At 40.2% G+C, this 18,384-nt stretch overlaps 1 protein-coding gene across 10 annotated transcripts in view; it reads right to left on the reverse strand.

Annotated features, from left to right (window-relative positions):
- Window positions 1–9,584: 9,584 nt before the first annotated feature.
- Window positions 9,585–18,384, reverse strand: part of LOC136424387 (oxysterol-binding protein-related protein 1-like) — a 207,010-nt gene continuing 198,210 nt past the window's right edge. For 9 of the 10 annotated variants that reach the window (XM_066412975.1, XM_066412973.1, XM_066412974.1 and 6 more), the window contains 2 exons: window positions 14,000–14,071; window positions 9,585–13,757 (listed from right to left, as the gene is read on the reverse strand). In XM_066412975.1, coding sequence (XP_066269072.1) covers window positions 13,649–13,757; window positions 14,000–14,071 — 181 coding nt within the window. In that variant the 3' untranslated portion in view covers window positions 9,585–13,648. The remainder of the gene's footprint in view (window positions 13,758–13,999; window positions 14,072–18,384) is intronic. The other variant, XM_066412972.1, reaches the window with a different exon arrangement.

The raw sequence follows: 18,384 nt of genomic DNA on the forward strand, positions 1-18,384 counted from the left end.
TTAGCACTTTGAAATTTTTTGTCGCCGAAAACTCGGATTTGCATTGGAAACGACGTAGAACGGCCTAATAAGCTGTTCTAAGTCATTTGCAAACGATTCCGAGCGGTTTGGCGAGAAAAAAAGCCAAGATGAAATTTTACCCGCAAAGGCCGTATTAGGCTTCAAAACGTCGAAATAGGCCTTAAAACAGAGCTTTTGAGCGAAATTAGCACTTTGAAATTTTTTGTCGCCGAAAACTCGGATTTGCATTGGAAACGACGTAGAACGGCCTAATAAGCTGTTCTAAGTCATTTGCAAACGATTCCGAGCGGTTTGGCGAGAAAAAAAGCCAAGATGAAATTTTACCCGCAAAGGCCGTATTAGGCTTCAAAACGTCGAAATAGGCCTTAAAACAGAGCTTTTGAGCGAAATTAGCACTTTGAAATTTTTTGTCGCCGAAAACTCGGATTTGCATTGGAAACGACGTAGAACGGCCTAATAAGCTGTTCTAAGTCATTTGCAAACGATTCCGAGCGGTTTGGCGAGAAAAAAAGCCAAGATGAAATTTTACCCGCAAAGGCCGTATTAGGCTTCAAAACGTCGAAATAGGCCTTAAAACAGAGCTTTTGAGCGAAATTAGCACTTTGAAATTTTTTGTCGCCGAAAACTCGGATTTGCATTGGAAACGACGTAGAACGGCCTAATAAGCTGTTCTAAGTCATTTGCAAACGATTCCGAGCGGTTTGGCGAGAAAAAACGCCAAGATGAAATTTTACCCGCAAAGGCCGTATTAGGCTTCAAAACGTCGAAATAGGCCTTAAAACAGAGCTTTTGAGCGAAATTAGCACTTTGAAATTTTTTGTCGCCGAAAACTCGGATTTGCATTGGAAACGACGTAGAACGGCCTAATAAGCTGTTCTAAGTCATTTGCAAACGATTCCGAGCGGTTTGGCGAGAAAAAAAGCCAAGATGAAATTTTACCCGCAAAGGCCGTATTAGGCTTCAAAACGTCGAAATAGGCCTTGAAACAGAGCTTTTGAGCGAAATTAGCACTTTGAAATTTTTTGTCGCCGAAAACTCGGATTTGCATTGGAAACGACGTAGAACGGCCTAATAAGCTGTTCTAAGTCATTTGCAAACGATTCCGAGCGGTTTGGCGAGAAAAAAAGCCAAGATGAAATTTTACCCGCAAAGGCCGTATTAGGCTTCAAAACGTCGAAATAGGCCTTAAAACAGAGCTTTTGAGCGAAATTAGCACTTTGAAATTTTTTGTCGCCGAAAACTCGGATTTGCATTGGAAACGACGTAGAACGGCCTAATAAGCTGTTCTAAGTCATTTGCAAACGATTCCGAGCGGTTTGGCAGAAAAAAAGCCAAGATGAAATTTTACCCGCAAAGGCCGTATTAGGCTTCAAAACGTCGAAATAGGCCTTAAAACAGAGCTTTTGAGCGAAATTAGCACTTTGAAATTTTTTGTCGCCGAAAACTCGGATTTGCATTGGAAACGACGTAGAACGGCCTAATAAGCTGTTCTAAGTCATTTGCAAACGATTCCGAGCGGTTTGGCGAGAAAAAAAGCCAAGATGAAATTTTACCCGCAAAGGCCGTATTAGGCTTCAAAACGTCGAAATAGGCCTTAAAACAGAGCTTTTGAGCGAAATTAGCACTTTGAAATTTTTTGTCGCCGAAAACTCGGATTTGCATTGGAAACGACGTAGAACGGCCTAATACGCTGTTCTAAGTCATTTGCAAACGATTCCGAGCGGTTTGGCGAGAAAAAAAGCCAAGATGAAATTTTACCCGCAAAGGCCGTATTAGGCTTCAAAACGTCGAAATAGGCCTTGAAACAGAGCTTTTGAGCGAAATTAGCACTTTGAAATTTTTTGTCGCCGAAAACTCGGATTTGCATTGGAAACGACGTAGAACGGCCTAATAAGCTGTTCTAAGTCATTTGCAAACGATTCCGAGCGGTTTGGCGAGAAAAAAAGCCAAGATGAAATTTTACCCGCAAAGGCCGTATTAGGCTTCAAAACGTCGAAATAGGCCTTAAAACAGAGCTTTTGAGCGAAATTAGCACTTTGAAATTTTTTGTCGTCGAAAACTCGGATTTGCATTGGAAACGACGTAGAACGGCCTAATAAGCTGTTCTAAGTCATTTGCAAACGATTCCGAGCGGTTTGGCGAGAAAAAAAGCCAAGATGAAATTTTACCCGCAAAGGCCGTATTAGGCTTCAAAACGTCGAAATAGGCCTTAAAACAGAGCTTTTGAGCGAAATTAGCACTTTGAAATTTTTTGTCGCCGAAAACTCGGATTTGCATTGGAAACGACGTAGAACGGCCTAATAAGCTGTTCTAAGTCATTTGCAAACGATTCCGAGCGGTTTGGCGAGAAAAAAAGCCAAGATGAAATTTTACCCGCAAAGGCCGTATTAGGCTTCAAAACGTCGAAATAGGCCTTAAAACAGAGCTTTTGAGCGAAATTAGCACTTTGAAATTTTTTGTCGCCGAAAACTCGGATTTGCATTGGAAACGACGTAGAACGGCCTAATAAGCTGTTCTAAGTCATTTGCAAACGATTCCGAGCGGTTTGGCGAGAAAAAAAGCCAAGATGAAATTTTACCCGCAAAGGCCGTATTAGGCTTCAAAACGTCGAAATAGGCCTTAAAACAGAGCTTTTGAGCGAAATTAGCACTTTGAAATTTTTTGTCTGGGAAAACTCGGATTTGCATTGGAAACGACGTAGAACGGCCTAATAAGCTGTTCTAAGTCATTTGCAAACGATTCCGAGCGGTTTGGCGAGAAAAAAAGCCAAGATGAAATTTTACCCGCAAAGGCCGTATTAGGCTTCAAAACGTCGAAATAGGCCTTAAAACAGAGCTTTTGAGCGAAATTAGCACTTTGAAATTTTTTGTCGCCGAAAACTCGGATTTGCATTGGAAACGACGTAGAACGGCCTAATAAGCTGTTCTAAGTCATTTGCAAACGATTCCGAGCGGTTTGGCGAGAAAAAAAGCCAAGATGAAATTTTACCCGCAAAGGCCGTATTAGGCTTCAAAACGTCGAAATAGGCCTTGAAACAGAGCTTTTGAGCGAAATTAGCACTTTGAAATTTTTTGTCGCCGAAAACTCGGATTTGCATTGGAAACGACGTAGAACGGCCTAATAAGCTGTTCTAAGTCATTTGCAAACGATTCCGAGCGGTTTGGCGAGAAAAAAAGCCAAGATGAAATTTTACCCGCAAAGGCCGTATTAGGCTTCAAAACGTCGAAATAGGCCTTAAAACAGAGCTTTTGAGCGAAATTAGCACTTTGAAATTTTTTGTCGCCGAAAACTCGGATTTGCATTGGAAACGACGTAGAACGGCCTAATAAGCTGTTCTAAGTCATTTGCAAACGATTCCGAGCGGTTTGGCAGAAAAAAAGCCAAGATGAAATTTTACCCGCAAAGGCCGTATTAGGCTTCAAAACGTCGAAATAGGCCTTAAAACAGAGCTTTTGAGCGAAATTAGCACTTTGAAATTTTTTGTCGCCGAAAACTCGGATTTGCATTGGAAACGACGTAGAACGGCCTAATAAGCTGTTCTAAGTCATTTGCAAACGATTCCGAGCGGTTTGGCGAGAAAAAAAGCCAAGATGAAATTTTACCCGCAAATGCCGTATTAGGCTTCAAAACGTCGAAATAGGCCTTAAAACAGAGCTTTTGAGCGAAATTAGCACTTTGAAATTTTTTGTCGCCGAAAACTCGGATTTGCATTGGAAACGACGTAGAACGGCCTAATAAGCTGTTCTAAGTCATTTGCAAACGATTCCGAGCGGTTTGGCGAGAAAAAAAGCCAAGATGAAATTTTACCCGCAAAGGCCGTATTAGGCTTCAAAACGTCGAAATAGGCCTTGAAACAGAGCTTTTGAGCGAAATTAGCACTTTGAAATTTTTTGTCGCCGAAAACTCGGATTTGCATTGGAAACGACGTAGAACGGCCTAATAAGCTGTTCTAAGTCATTTGCAAACGATTCCGAGCGGTTTGGCGAGAAAAAAAGCCAAGATGAAATTTTACCCGCAAAGGCCGTATTAGGCTTCAAAACGTCGAAATAGGCCTTAAAACAGAGCTTTTGAGCGAAATTAGCACTTTGAAATTTTTTGTCGCCGAAAACTCGGATTTGCATTGGAAACGACGTAGAACGGCCTAATAAGCTGTTCTAAGTCATTTGCAAACGATTCCGAGCGGTTTGGCGAGAAAAAAAGCCAAGATGAAATTTTACCCGCAAAGGCCGTATTAGGCTTCAAAACGTCGAAATAGGCCTTAAAACAGAGCTTTTGAGCGAAATTAGCACTTTGAAATTTTTTGTCGCCGAAAACTCGGATTTGCATTGGAAACGACGGAGAACAGCCTAATAAGCTGTTCGTATTGAAAACCAAACATTCGGAGCGGTTTGGCGAGAAAAACAAGCCAGAATGGATTTTTAACCGGAAAGGCCGCATTAGGCTTTAAAACGCTGAAACAGACCTTAAAATATAGGTTTTGGGCGAAATTTTCACCTCCAAATTTCTTTTCGGTAAAATATCGGATTTGCATTGGAAACGACGGAGAACAGCCTAATAAGCTTTTCTAAGGCAAAAACAAACCATTCTTAGTGGTTTGGCGAGAAAAAAAAGCCACAATGGATTTTAAAGCGCAAAGGGTGCATTAGGCTTCAAAACGGCAAAATAGGCTTTCAGGTTTTGAGCTAAATTTTCATGGCTGAAAATGCCCGTTTTACGGGTTTCCTATAACGGGTTGCGCAGTGTAAAATTCATTTGTGATTTTTTTTTGGGCCAAACCAATTAGAAACGCATATTTTCGGCTTGGAACATGTTTATAAGTCGTTCTACACGATTTCCAGTTGAAATCCGCGACTTAAAAGACAAAAAAAGGAAACCCGTTTTCGGCTGCCAAACCTTCGTTTCAAGGCTTGAAACGCACGTTTGGATCCTAATAACGGGTTTCGCAGAGTAAAATTCATTTTTTATTTTTTTCGGCCAAACCAATTGGAAACGCATATTTTCCGTATTAGGCTTCAAAACGTTGAAATAGGCCTTAAACATAGGTTTGAGGCGAAATTTTCACCTCCAAATTTCTTTTCGGGAAAATGTCGGATTTGCATTGGAAACGACGGAGAACGGCCTAATAAGCTGTTCTAAGTAAAAAACAAACGATTCGGAGGGGTTTGGCGAGAAAAAAAAGCCAGAATGGATTTTTAAGCGCAAAGGGCGCATTAGGCTTCCAACCGGCGAAATAGGCCTTAAAACATAGGTTTTGAGCGAAATTATCACCTCCAAATTTCTTTTCGGGAAAATGTCAGATTTGCATTGGAAACGACGTAGAACAGCCTAATAAGCTGTTCTAAGTCAAAACAAACCATTCGGTGCGGTTTGGCGAGAAAAAAAGGATTTTCAAGCGCAAAGGGCGCATTGGGCTTCCAAACGGCGAAATAAGCCTTAAAACATAGGCTTTGAGCTAAATTTTCAAGGCTTAAAACGCACGTTTTACGGGTTTCTAATAACGGGTTTCGCAGTGTAAAATTCATTTATTTTTCGGCCAAACCAATTGGAAACGCATACCTTCGTTTCAAGGCTCAAAAAGCACGTTTGGAGCCTTACAACGGGTTTCGCAGTGTAAACTTCATTCTTGATTCTTTTCGGCCAAACCAATTGGAAACGCTTATTTTCGGCTTAGAACATGTTTATAAGTCATTTTACACGATTTCAGATTGATGATGGAAAACAACTTATTTATCTATTCCAAGTCGAAAACAATCGATTCCAAGTGGTTTGGCGAGAAAAATTCAAGAATGGAGTTTAGGCGGCAAGTACCGTCTGACAGTCCCAAAAGGCTTTTAAACCTCTACATGCTCTTAAACAAAGCTTTTGAGCGAAATTAGCCTTTTGGGACTGTCAGACGGTACTTGCCGCCTAAAATCTATTCTTGAATTTTTTCTCGCCACACCACTTTGAATCGATTGTTGTCGACTTGGAATAGCTAAATAAGTTGTTTTACATCATTTCCAATGGAAATCTGCAGTTTCACAGAAAAAAATTGACATGATAATTTCGCGCAAAAGGTTTAAGAGGTTTAAAAGTCTTTTGCGGCTGTCAGACGGTACTTGCCGCCTAAAATCCATTCTTTATAAGGTAACTATAAAAACGCAAACTGCAGTTCCAGCTGGCGTAAGTGAAAACATAATCTTCTCGGCGAAGATAATAACTTTTAAATACCAGTTCTTGTCGGATCACAGTGTTAGTGATCCTCCCCTCCCCTTATCAACCCCAGATGTTCCCCTTTCCCCTTCATTCGTCGTTCACCACCCCTTGCGGTTGGACGTGTTAACCTCCACCCCCCCCCACCCTCGGTCAACAGACTGACTGTCATTAGCTTCTTAGATAACTTACTGGAGTTGCCTTGTGAGGAATGTACTTAGTCTAACGTTGAAGTTATTCTTCGGCACTGTACATGTACTAGTACAGTATTGCCAGTGGTTGGTCGTACTTGGGCTGTACGCTTTACCTTGTTAAATCGCTGTACCTATTGTATTGTAGATCTTATCAGAGTACTTGCGTTCTTAATTGTACCTCTCCCACTCGTGACACACAGTTTACCAGAGTAAACACTCCTAAGCTGGACAGAGCATGGATAAATCGTACCTCCCCCTTCCCGGCACCGGGGAGTTAGGGTTGGGTAGCCCACTCACAGCAACAGTCGGCCTGAAGTAGGCCTCAGGGCCCTGTCACACTTGTGCGTATGTTTAGGTGCGCGTGGGTTCCGGGGTGGCATTGTTTGGGTTTAAGCGGAGTTTTGCAGGGAAGAAGTTGTTTTCTACTTTGACCCACCGTTGTGCAGCCTAGTTATTGAGCCAAAGAAATTGCTTCTTTGACTGCAGGCCAGCGACATGTTGATGCGCGACTCGTGCGGGCCTGTTTGCGCACAAGTGTGACAGGGGCTTTACGTAGATGACAAGTCTCCAAAACTAGACCTCAAGAAGATTGGCTGATCTGCACTTGAACAGACTTCTGACATAGATATGTGTACTACGAGCTTACCTACTTGTTCATCCCTTACCTACCGTTGTAACCACCTCCATTGAAAAGTTATGTATAGACTGTATGGAAATTCCGGATATGTCCTATTGTGTCAACTCGATTTAGATACATCAGGGGCTAAATGCTGGGCTTCGGGAGTCCGCAAGACGCTCGAGGAATGTGGTTTTGCTTATGTTTGGAATTCACCCGTATCTGTTGTGTTGAATTCATCTCAAATTATCCCATCTATCCACCAACGTTTTAAAGATATGTATTTACAGTCTTTCCCAACAGAAATGCGTAATAATAACAAATTACGAACTTACAGATTACTCAAAGACACCTACTCCGAAGAGAAATATCTAAACATTTCAAACATTCGGCACAGAACAGCCATTACAAAACTCCGGATTAGTTCACACAAACTACGCATTGAAAAGGGTAGACATTACCGCATTCCTTTAGAGCAAAGAACTTGCCACTTCTGTGATTTAGGTAAGATTGAGGATGAGTGTCATTTTGTTGTTGATTATACGCTATGTAACTATGACAGGAATATCCTCTTTGATTTTATAAAAGATAAGTTTCCTAGTTTTCGTTATTTGGATAGCTTAGAAAAATTGTATTCCGTATGAAACTAGACAAGCAATATCTCATGAACCCTGTATGCTTATTCACTTACAACTGCCTTAAGAAGCGAGAAGAAATTGAACATGTACATAGCGGTATTAATTAGTATTAAGATGTAGTTAGATATCAAATTTCTGTTACCACTCTAACTATTTTTCTGCTTGTCACCATGACCTGTACTTAGCTCATCAGAGCATACACGTGCAATAAAGGTCTTTCATCCATTCATTCATTCATTCAATAACTGTACTGTCGGAGATATCAGTTCTGTTACTCTCCTGTTATATACGCGCTGTTACCAACTTCCTGTCAGTGTAATGTCTGTTCTCTTCGGAACTCGTGAAGAAGAGAACATTAATTTTTCATTTTCAACGGCAAAGTTCGTTATAACTCGTTGTAGCTCAAAACAGCTAAAACACCTTAAACCGACAAAATAACATGTTTTACATTATTTCCAGTCGAAATGCCCTTTTTAAGAAGAAAATCTCGGGTCGGTTTTTCCATGCAAAACGTGTCTATAAGGCCTTTTCGAGCTGGTGGGCAAGTTGGTTGATCACTGAAGTCACTGACAGACTGCAACCTAGTTTTCAGCCAGCTGACCTCTAGACCTAGGTTTTGGGTCTTGACTGAAAAGATCTCGAGCTACTGACAAGGGCTTCGAGTAGTCCGTGCGCCACATCGTCAGCATAATCCAGGTCTGTGAACGTATGTTCCTGAATGAGACTGAGAGTGCTTAATTAAAGAGGGCCTGCATGCTCTTTTCCGTAAGGCGGAGGTAGCCTATTTCCATCTCCATGAAAAAAGACTTTTTCATGGGGATATTGTTTTGAGTGTGCTTGCGTGTGTGTTTGCGTGTTTGTGTCACCGTGTGTATGTTTGTGTCACCGGATGCTTAAAGTCAGCATATCTGTAGAACATGTAGATGGATTGTATGATATTTGGTATGTGGGTAGGTGTTGGGAGGAGAAAGGTCAAGATCGATTTTGGGCCCCCTGGTATGTGTCACTGTAACTTCAATGGCGTGTTTGTAAAAATCTTCTAAGGAGAATAACTGAAGAAAGAAACGACAGATTGTCATGTTATTTAGTATGCCGGTAGGTTGGACAGAGATTTACACACTGAAGTGCAAATTATGCAAATTGGGACTGAATTTGCATAAGTAATGAGGAAAATCGTTTGCGTGTGTGTGTATGTTTGTGTCACCGCATGCTTAAAGTCAGCATAACTGTAGAACGTGTACATGGATTCTTGTTATTTCCTGTAATTCGTAAGGAAAGCCGTCTTAGTCATGTTTTGCGAAGCGGGGCGACCAAATTTGACGTAATTGCCTTCCTTGAATTTAGCGTAATACGTAGGGGTTCCTCTGAATTCAATGTAAAGCGTTGTCGGGATCCCCCATGCAAACCTTGGAGAGGAGAGTAATGTCACGGTGGTCTTGCATTAATTTCTGCAGCCTTTGTTTTTGTAAAAGGGCAGGACAATTTCTCTCTTCCAGTCTTTTGGGGTGGTTCCAGCTTCCCAGATGGCAGAGAACAAACAATGCAACCAGCGGATGATGCACTCACCCCCTTAGTAGTAAATTTTGGGAATGTAAGTTAACTGCGGTTAAGGGAGAGGCGGCTGTACGAGCAATCTCCATGGAGGAGCTCTGCATAGCCCCTATTGGGTTAAGGCCATCATTAAGATGATAGATTAAGGCATCAGAAGCAAGATGAGGTTGAACCTGTACATACTACAATACTGTAGTATACTTTAGCCATAATGACTGTAGACGACTAGTAAGATACCATATTTTCATATCACACTGTACATGTACATGTACATGTACTTAATCTGCTTTATCACCATGGCCTGTACACCATGGCAAGTCTTTCATTCATTCATTCATACATTTATTTATAACTTATAAAGCACAGGATTCATTTCAATTGTTGACACCTTTTAATTACAATAATCTGCTCATATCACACCATGCTCAATAATATTGTCACAAGTGTTGACAAAAATGTTCTAATCTTAAACCTTACAATCCACATGGCATAAAAATACCTTCACTTTAGTTACTACATGTATCTTAACACATCAGTTGCTTTTTGTTAGTTTGATATACACATTAATTTCTTTATCTGAACAAAATTCCCATGAGAGTGCAATGTACATGCTTTTTCTGTTTGCCATATGTTAAGTCCAAAGATATGTGAGTAAACATGTGGGCCGTTTAAAAAAACAACTATTTCTATAACAACTAGAGTTCCAAGAAAACATTATCTTCGCCAAATAATCAAGGCTTATTATGGATAGTGATTAGTAAGTACATGCTTATCACCCCCTGCAAATTTGATCATGCACCATACCAATTGGAAGTTATGATGGGGCAAATGAGTCCACTCTAGATAGGGTTAAAAATCATTTGATGGTACAGGACTAGTGTATGAGTCTAGTGTGCTAATATATATTATAACTGGTCATGAAAAAATATGAGTATGTTGATATTGCAGTGTTGTAAGTTGAAAGTGATGATGAAATGGTATAGTCAATATATATGAATACAATACATCTTTATTGCATATCATGCACATTTTTAAAGGCATAGTACATGTGACTTTTCTAGCTAGCAGTGGTACAGTTTTGGTGCAGTGTACTCTCCAAGCAGAGGAGTGGGTCTGGCTGTTTTTTATGTGTTTTTTTGGTAAACACATTAAAAACCAGCTGGACCCACATCTCTGCTTGGAGAATAATGGGTGTCCCATTTGTTTATTTATCTGACCTACATGTACGTTTATGCAAGGCCATCTGTTTACATGACCTGACACTGTCCCATGTCCCATTATGAAATGCAGCGGGTTAACAAACTTTCCTTACTAATTATGCAAATTAGCTACTGACTTGCATAATTAGTCATTGATTATGTAAAGTACCATCTCAGCTCTCTACATATCAAACATCACGACGATCTGTCGACCCCTTCTCAAGTTATTCATGTCCGAATGTCAAAAACAAAAACACCCAATGCAGTTCTAAACAAGCCGCTAGGGGGCCCAAATTTACAGAACTTACGTCCTGTGGCATGATGTATCTACCACACAAAAATCATGACCATAGCACTTTCAGAAAATATGCCCAAAAATTTTGAAGCTCCGCTGCAGTACCTTAGGTACCCGCTAGAAGGCCCATTATCGAACTTGACCTTCCTTTCCGTAAACTCACCCATCCACTAAATATCATAAAGATCCATTAACAGCTTCTCGAGTTATGCTGGCGACATACAAATACACATCCACTCAAAGACTGCTGCAGTACCGACGGAAAATGCCAGGGGAACCATTTTTGAACTTGACCTCCGTTTCCACAACATCTACACACCTACAAAAAATCATGAAGATTCATCAATGTTTCCGTCACTTTTTTTGCCCACATACAAACTCAAAAAAGTTAAAAGTCCGCTGCAGTACTGTTGAATAACGAAAGGTGAACCATTTTGAAATTTACCTTCCTTTGCACAACCACTACACACCTACCAAAAATCATAAAGATTCATTGAAGCTTTCTTGAGTTATGCTCCTGACATACATACAGACCCACCCAACAGATTTTTCAACCGAAAACATAATCTTCTCCGAGTACAAGTACTCGGCGAAGATAATTAATGCTTAACCCTGAAATCTTCTTATCCGTTCCAATATATCCATACATGTGACACTATGCTGGTTCTGTTACACTGCAAAACAGGAAACACACCTTGACATAAAACTAGCTGCAGTACATCTACTTTCTGCATGCTACATGTCACCTATTTCCATGCAAATTTGCAGCAGTTGAGCGTAAATGCAAAGAAAATGGATTCACTGTCAGATATCCTTCCAATCCGGGCAATCTGTACTTCAGCCAACACACTGCAACATGTTGGTATTCAGAAACTTTGCTGCTGGTTAAAGGTTGCATTTATTTTTTGTGGACATTTGTGTGTATTGTCTTTTTTGTGGACATTTGTGTATATTGTCTTTTTTGTGGACATTTGTGTAATGAGGCAAATAATACCCTCTGGAATAACATGTAAAGTGATATACAATGTACCATGCCTTTCGCAAACAGCTGGAAACCCAAGTCCCTGCCTCTACTTGTAGTGGTACTGTGTACAGACTGACATGTTCCTATAGGCAGTGACATAGCTTTAACTATGTCATCTCCTACACAATATTACCACACAAAAAGTACATGAAAAAGTAAAGCAGTACCATGGTGCATGTATTTACTCTAGATTTACTGACTATTCACCTAGTGTGTAACCAAGGTTCAGCTCAGTGTTGCCTACTGGCATACTGTGCACCTAGTGGTATACCGGTAATACATTACCTTCGCTCCAGAAACCATGCACTGAGGAGAGGAATTATCATGATGATAATACACTGGATGGTCATGGACTTAGTAATTACTTTCTTCATGATGGCAAACTTTGCCACTGAAAGTGTTGAATTCTATGGATGTGGAAGTTTTGTCAGACTTTCTATTTTGTCAGTTTTATTTGGTGTATACTGCCCAGCACACATAAAGAAAAGCTGAATGTAGTCATCAATCCACCTGTCAGTCTCTTGAAACACATGTAGCTCCTGTGCTACACCAACTAGCTAAAGGGTTCTCGGAACAAATCTAAGCTTTGCAAGCTCTACGCTACTCTTAACCACTCCCCATGAGGAATTTGTAGCCAAATTTGGTATTTGTCCACTTAAACAATTCCTCTTCTGAGATCAATTAATGTATGTGTACATTGCACATTACATACATCAAGAATAGCCTCACGAGTAACTACTGACTTGTTAGCAGACTTGGCCTCTTCATACCATACATGTAAACAGCAAACTTTTGACTTTGCAATACATGTACAAGCAAAATTGCAAGATGGAAATTGAAGGTAAAGTAGCTCTACCAGTTGTTGTGCGATCCCATGCAAACATGTTGAAGTGTGTTATGTAAAACCCAGTTCCAATGAGCAATAAAGAATGACTGAAGTATGGTCATGACTCTGTCATTTGTCATGACTCTCCTTTCTACAAAACAAGGAAATGTGTTTACATCCAGCGACAAATCAGAATAAAATCCTGTACCCATAACAACAACTTACCTTGAAGCGTCATGCGTGTCACATTTCGTATGTAATTCGACATCGCGTACTTCATCATAGATAGTATCTTTTAAGATTAGCTGACATTAAACATTTCTTTGATATTTAAACTAATATATTGATTCAAGGATTGAGGATTTTTTAGGAAGGTTAGATACAACCCAGCGACCCCCCCCTCATCCGTTGATGGGAGCAATTACATGACAGGTTACGCTTATCGCACATGTTACAATAGAGCATCATCTCTGTTTAGGATGTACATGTGCATGTACTTGTACTTATTCCAACTTTGTATTTTTCTTTTATGAATTTGGAAGGCTAGATATTTACTACTTGACAGCCTGTCTGAGTTTCCACAACTAGAAAGACTTTTGTCATCATGTAACCAATTCCAGAAAGAGGCACAAAGCTGTAAATTGACAAAAAATACTGATCTGCCCAACAAGTTATTCACAACCCAACATTTAGTCTATAGACGTATGAACTGTCCATGTCTATAACCCTGTTTAAAATTATAATGTGAGATAATATCAATTGATTTTCTTAGCTACCATTAAAGTTCACCTGTGCTGATAGATATCTGTCTTCATTCAAGTTTACAGTTTTGACACTACCCAAGGAAGAGGAATTTAAATTTTCAGCTCACTCTGGACAATCCTGGGTCCATCTGGTTAAAAATTATAATTTGTAATACTCTTCATTGGGCTGGATCAAAGTTTTAATCACAAATCTAAATACTCAGTCCCATACCATACGTTCTATATCTGGATTTTTCAATGTTTGCTGTAACTCATTACAACACTGTGGTCAGCTGCAGAGAGCTGGGATCTGCAATGTCTTGTCTTGAGGTTTATCATTCTTCTCCCATCAGAAGATGTCTGGTAGGTCTTTAGATCTATAGTCTCTTTCCCAGTATCCTCCAGAGTAGATCCAGCCTGTCTCCCCTGTCCAGGGGTGGGTGCCCTGATGGAACCATCTGAGCAAGGAAAGGATACAGTGGTAAGGTAACACAAACAATGGCCAGATCAAACATGAACAGAGTATCTTAGGCCACACCAATTAAATCTGTTGGTTCTTAGATTTTTTCATAAAAATCAAGGAGCAACAGGGCAGAAAAAAATTGCAAAAAGGCTGCGGTGAACAGATGATATTGAGCCTCTATTGCTTGTAAAAGTGAAAAGTATTAAAAAATCCTTCTTATATCCCTCAACTATTTACCTGTGGAATGGACTGCCCTCTAATGTCCAAGCCCCTCCCATCATCAACATCTTTAAAAAGGAGCTGGACTCCCTATTCAATACAACGACAAAACACTCCCATTTCTCTCATGGCCAAAGACACTCATCACACAAGGCTCAGTCTAAATGATTGTATTGATCATCCTACATGTAAATGTGGTTATAAAGTGAAACAACTGAGCACAACCTTCTACACTGTAAACTTTATATCAGCCAAAGAAGTACATCTATTTCCAATATAATAGACCTACAGCATCTCAATGACAGCACATTATGTTCTTGACTCCTAGGAGGGTCCATGTAACTTTCACATTTACAAAACTGCAATATCTTCAATACAGTCCACACTTTCATTCATTGTACTGGTAGATTCTCGTAATTGATAGGTCTCCAACTTGTCTTGTTTACATTCATTTTTTTTAATCCAATTTTTATATTTCTTCCCCTATACAGGGAGGATACTTATTTTTTTTGCTGGTATGTTTTTGGCGACGCCTCAGGGGTGGAGCCTATTCTATAGTACTGCTTTCGGTTTATTGATGATGATGATGATGATGATTTACAATCTTGTTACAATTCGGAATCCAATAATCACAATATTATTACATTTCGAAAAACTTGCATAGTAAAATCCAAACTTTCTTAAATCAAGTTAGCCACGTCGATACACTATCACGTATGACATAACGTGAAGAGAATGAGTTACATATAACATATGATACAAATATTCAAGGAATTCCGCGAACGCATTCCCTAGGGAATTACTTTTTGGCAACGCCTTGCTGGTACGGCATTTTATATAGCAGAGACAAATCCTATTGCGTAGGGCATAGAAAAGGTGCTGGTTTGTATAAACTTTTACAGCTGTTTATTGATGTTTGAAATATACTTTCTGGATGTTGCACCCATATATCACTGCTGTTTCTCAATGTCTTAAAAGTTTCTGCTTTTGTAATCATGGATGACATGCTTGGACAGGATAATTTTTTTGATTGAGTAAAGTTTGATTTTGAAAAGTAAATAAGTCAGACGTTTCAAAGATGTCAGGATTTTTGCAAAGAAGACAAATATGTCACTGCTCTTGATTGATTTTCTTTCTTAGAAGATTTGTGCTTTGCTAATTTCAATAAAAAATGATATGCTAGATGATATGCTAAATGATAAATCCGAGTTCTTTTAAATGCAGCTTTGAAGACTAACATAGTAAGGATAAAGAAAGGACACAGAGACAAGGCTTTCCGTACACTGAGCACAAGATAGTACAAGTTTTTGATTAAGTCCAACCCAGTCAGTTCGACTGCAACACCAAGCAACTGGAGGATACAGCGTACATCTAATTAGCGACGAGCCCAGGCAGGGTCAATTCCTTATTATGTTTAGCCATACCTAGTATGGCTCAACATATTGTTTTTGTTCACGTTCTTCTTCTCCTGCCAAATCTTCAAATGGAATCTACTCCGTCATTTTTGGGCCAAACGACCTGAAATTTGGCATGTAGGTAAAGATGGCAAATACCCTTATGCGATTTTTCATTTCTTTCGAAACAGGCCTTAAAAACATTTTTATGCAGGTTTTTTGGGGCATTTTTAGACAATTTTTATATTTTGGGCTCCTGTGCCCTGGTATTGCAAGCAAGTGACCTGAAATTCAGTACAAGGGTGCCTTGAACATGTCCCTACAGGACTTCAATCACATTTCTGGTGTACATCACTTCAGAATGCTTCATTTTGGGGACTTTTGGACCCATTTTCAGACCCAAAACAGGCCAAAAGTGGTATCCACGTTCCATGTTCTATTTGCTGCTGGCCAAGGAATCCATGTTCTATCTAAGGATCCCCGCATTCCATTTGCTACTGGCCAAAGAACACTGTTCTATTTAGGTTACCTGAGGTCATATTGCAGGAACACACGCAAGCCTTTGCAGTAAGAAGCTCTTGGGGTCTCGCAGAACTTGTAGAGAGAGTTTTTGTACGGGTGATTTTGGAACAGTCCATTTATGCATCAGGAGGGAGATTGTCGAAGTATAATGCTCTCGCAAATGTTGCCTTTCTACATGCAGTTCATATTTCCATTTGCCCAGGTGTTATTTTGGGACAGCCCACTTCTTGCATGGGGAGGAGTATGGCTAAACATGCTGTATTTGCTCAGGGGCAAATGACGGCCTTTCTAGTTACATTTTGCATCATCCTAGCGTGATTTTACAGATAGTCAGGTCTGCCTCTCCCTCGCGTTTCTCATTGATTATGCAAATCAGGCACTATTTTGCATAAATCATATCACTTTTATTTATAATTTTTGGGACTAAATAACACAAATTGTTCAAAGTAGTATGAAAGTCTAATCCTTGCAAAGAAGGCTCTTGTAGAATTCCCTCAGAAGTTATATAAATGAGGCCCTCATGCTTCCCCCCCTATACCCTCCATGGGGTATGGGGGGAATATATTGTTTTTGCTGGCATGTTCTTCTTCTTTCTCCTTCTCACCATAAACTAGGTAGATGTAGGTGGTAGCTCTATTATTCCCTTTGCGGTAAATGCTAAGGGTGTTATATTGGAGGTAGGTAGGAAGCTGTAGGAAAGGTGAATACAAAGGAATGTGAATTATACTAATGAGGGACTGATTTTCATAGTATATGCAGAAACTTGATATTTCCCTCACGATAAATGCTACGTATGTCATTTGGAGGTGAAGGCAGCTGTAGGAAAGGTGAATACAATGGGATGTGTGTTATGCTGATGAGGACATCAGTACTGTTGCATAATGTATACAGAAACTTCATTCTCTTATGGTAAATGCTAGGGATGTCATACTGGGGGTACCTTTAAAACAGGTGAATACAACGGACTTTGCATTATGCTAATTAGGACCATTTTTCTTTTTTGATTACGATAGGGATTTCCCTTTGGAGATATACGTAACCTTTAGAGGATCTCATTTGTATAATTTATGCAGAAACTTGTATTTCACTTACGGTAAATGCTATGGATGTCAGATTTGAGGTGTAGGTACCTTTAGGGAAGGTGAGTACACCTGAATGTGCATTATGCTAATGTCACTTCATTTACCTAATTTATGCAGAAACTTGTATTTCCCTTACGGTAAATGCTATGATACTGACTCCTGACCCTGAACTTCCTAGCCAACCCGCAGCGCCAAGTGTGGCGAGTACGGCACAACCCCTTGCCATGACAAACGATTGTAAACACAAGCAGAAGGCCCTCAGTCCCCAGCAGCTCTAGAGTCCAATCCCAAGGCAGCGGGCAGAAAGACAACAGAGCAGAGGGTGCTAAGAATCACTGGGTACGAACAGGCTGCCGATGGAACTTGAAGGTATGCGTGCACTTACAATGTACAATCACTCTCATCGGATGATAGGCTAATCGACTTTGAGGATGAGCTGGATAACTTTAATTTTGACATCATTGGAATCTGCGAAGCAGGAAGGAAAGGAGCGGGATGTCTTATCCTTAATAGAAGCAAGCACCACCTCTACTTCAAGAGTGGAGACACCTGTCACAGAGGAGTTGGGTTCCTAGTGAACAAGAACATAGCAGGAAATGTCACTGCATTTAAAGGAATTTTGGATAGAGTAGCACAGCTGACCATCAGGATTAACAACAGGTACCTTTTAGACATCATCCAGGTTTACCTACCGACATCCAACTCAACAGATGAAGAAGCTGAAGCTGTCTATGAGGATATTGACAACCTTATCAGCAACAGCAGAGCACAATACAAAATTATCATGGGTGATTTCAATGCAAAGGTCGGGATAGGAGATACATTTAGCCCATCCATTGGTCAATTCGGATACGGCACAAGGAACAGCAGAGGAGATACCCTCATTAACTTTGCTAAGAGACACAAGATGAGGATCATGAACACCTTCTTTAAGAAACCACCAAATTGACGCTGGACATGGATATCACCTGGCGGCGCATACAAGAATGAAATAGACTACATACTGACAAACAAGCCACAGAACTTTACAGATGTCTCTGCTATTAACAAGTTCAACACGGGAAGTGACCACCGTATGGTTTGAGGCTCCATGACCATAAACACCAAGCTGGAGCGAGCGAAGCTAACAAAGAGACAAAAAAAAACAGACGAAACAAAGTTGGCAGCCAACACCGCACAATTTCAGCTACAACTTCCTAACAGATTTGAGGCTCTAACGACATTAGAGGACATTGACTCTGACTGTAATAGCACTGCATCCATCATTATGGAAACAGCACTCAAGACTGCGGGCCAAGAGAAGTCAAAAAGACCTAATAAACTCTCAGAAAAAAACTAAGCAACTACGAGAAAAGCGGCGACAGATGAAGAGAGATGGAACAAACGCTCAAAGCCGAGAATATAC

This window comes from Branchiostoma lanceolatum, chromosome 18 (genome assembly GCF_035083965.1).
Source record: "Branchiostoma lanceolatum isolate klBraLanc5 chromosome 18, klBraLanc5.hap2, whole genome shotgun sequence".
Taxonomy (NCBI): domain Eukaryota; kingdom Metazoa; phylum Chordata; class Leptocardii; order Amphioxiformes; family Branchiostomatidae; genus Branchiostoma; species Branchiostoma lanceolatum.